Source organism: Gossypium hirsutum, chromosome D09, assembly GCF_007990345.1.
Source record: "Gossypium hirsutum isolate 1008001.06 chromosome D09, Gossypium_hirsutum_v2.1, whole genome shotgun sequence".
Classification (NCBI taxonomy): domain Eukaryota; kingdom Viridiplantae; phylum Streptophyta; class Magnoliopsida; order Malvales; family Malvaceae; genus Gossypium; species Gossypium hirsutum.
Genome location: NC_053445.1, coordinates 40,942,337 through 40,943,237, shown reverse-complemented (window position 1 = coordinate 40,943,237; position 901 = coordinate 40,942,337). Strand labels below are relative to the sequence as shown.

Genomic DNA, 901 nt, shown 5'->3' with positions numbered 1-901 from the left:
CTACTGCAAACTAGGGCCATATCTAGAAGGAACGACAAAAGGGACATCCTCATCCATTGCAGCATGCATTGAGGAAATGGATACAATCTTCTTGTCTCTTGCGATAGAGATCAAGTTGATGAACTCTGCGAAACGTTTGTCTAGTTCATGGAGCTCCCTCGGGTTAAGCTGATATATGGGAGTTTTCCACCAATGATGAGATTCGCTTCCACATGATTGCTGGGCCAAAGAAAATGCCTTTTGTTTTTCTTTTGATGCATCTAGTTGGTCGTGGACCTCATTGTAATCTTGGACTAGCGACTTGATTCTTACCTTACGGTAAGCCTCAACAAGAGCATCCGTGGTTTCATAAAGAGGTTGGTGTGGGTTTAGAAAGCGTTTAGTCACAGCTTCAATAGAAGGATGAGCAAACGAATAAGGCTTACCTTTTGGTGAGAAAATAATAAAGAGAATGTCACAACCACATAAAGTGGAGAGCTCAGAGATTTTCTTATAAATTCCAAAACGTCGTTTTGAAAATGAGATGAGCCTATCATCCTCATTTTCAATTATCTTAATCTCAATTTTTTGTTTTCCCCTAGTTTTCTTGCTCGAGCTTGCCATTGCAAAAAAGAATCAAAGGACAAAAGAAACAAGCAAGAAAGTTAAAAATGAATGTTTTAGTTGCCTTTTAGATGGTTTGGAATGAAGTTCTCATTTGATAGGGTTTATATATATATAGGCCAAAACAGCTCAATAAATTAAATGGTTAAACTAATTAAATTAGGTGGTCAAATTTGACATTCAACAATCGATTATCGTGTTTGTAATTGAATCTAGTCGTGAATTTGGTAGGTAAATATGTTTCTTGAATGCAATATAAACATTGTTTTACTGATCATGTATATATTTTATCAAGTAT

General features: G+C 36.0%; 1 protein-coding gene across 1 annotated transcript; it reads right to left on the bottom strand.

The window, feature by feature from the left end:
- On the bottom strand, positions 1 to 603 carry LOC107892543 (agamous-like MADS-box protein AGL62). Its single transcript, XM_016817614.1, has one exon. The coding sequence runs from the start codon at positions 601 to 603 to the stop codon at positions 1 to 3; it is 603 nt and encodes a 200-aa protein (XP_016673103.1).
- Between the last annotated feature and the right edge of the window lie 298 nt (positions 604 to 901).

Coding starts and splice junctions, on each gene's coding strand:
- LOC107892543 (XM_016817614.1), bottom strand. CDS start 603: ATGGCAAGCTCGAGCAAGAAAACTAGGGGAAAACAAAAAATTGAGATT.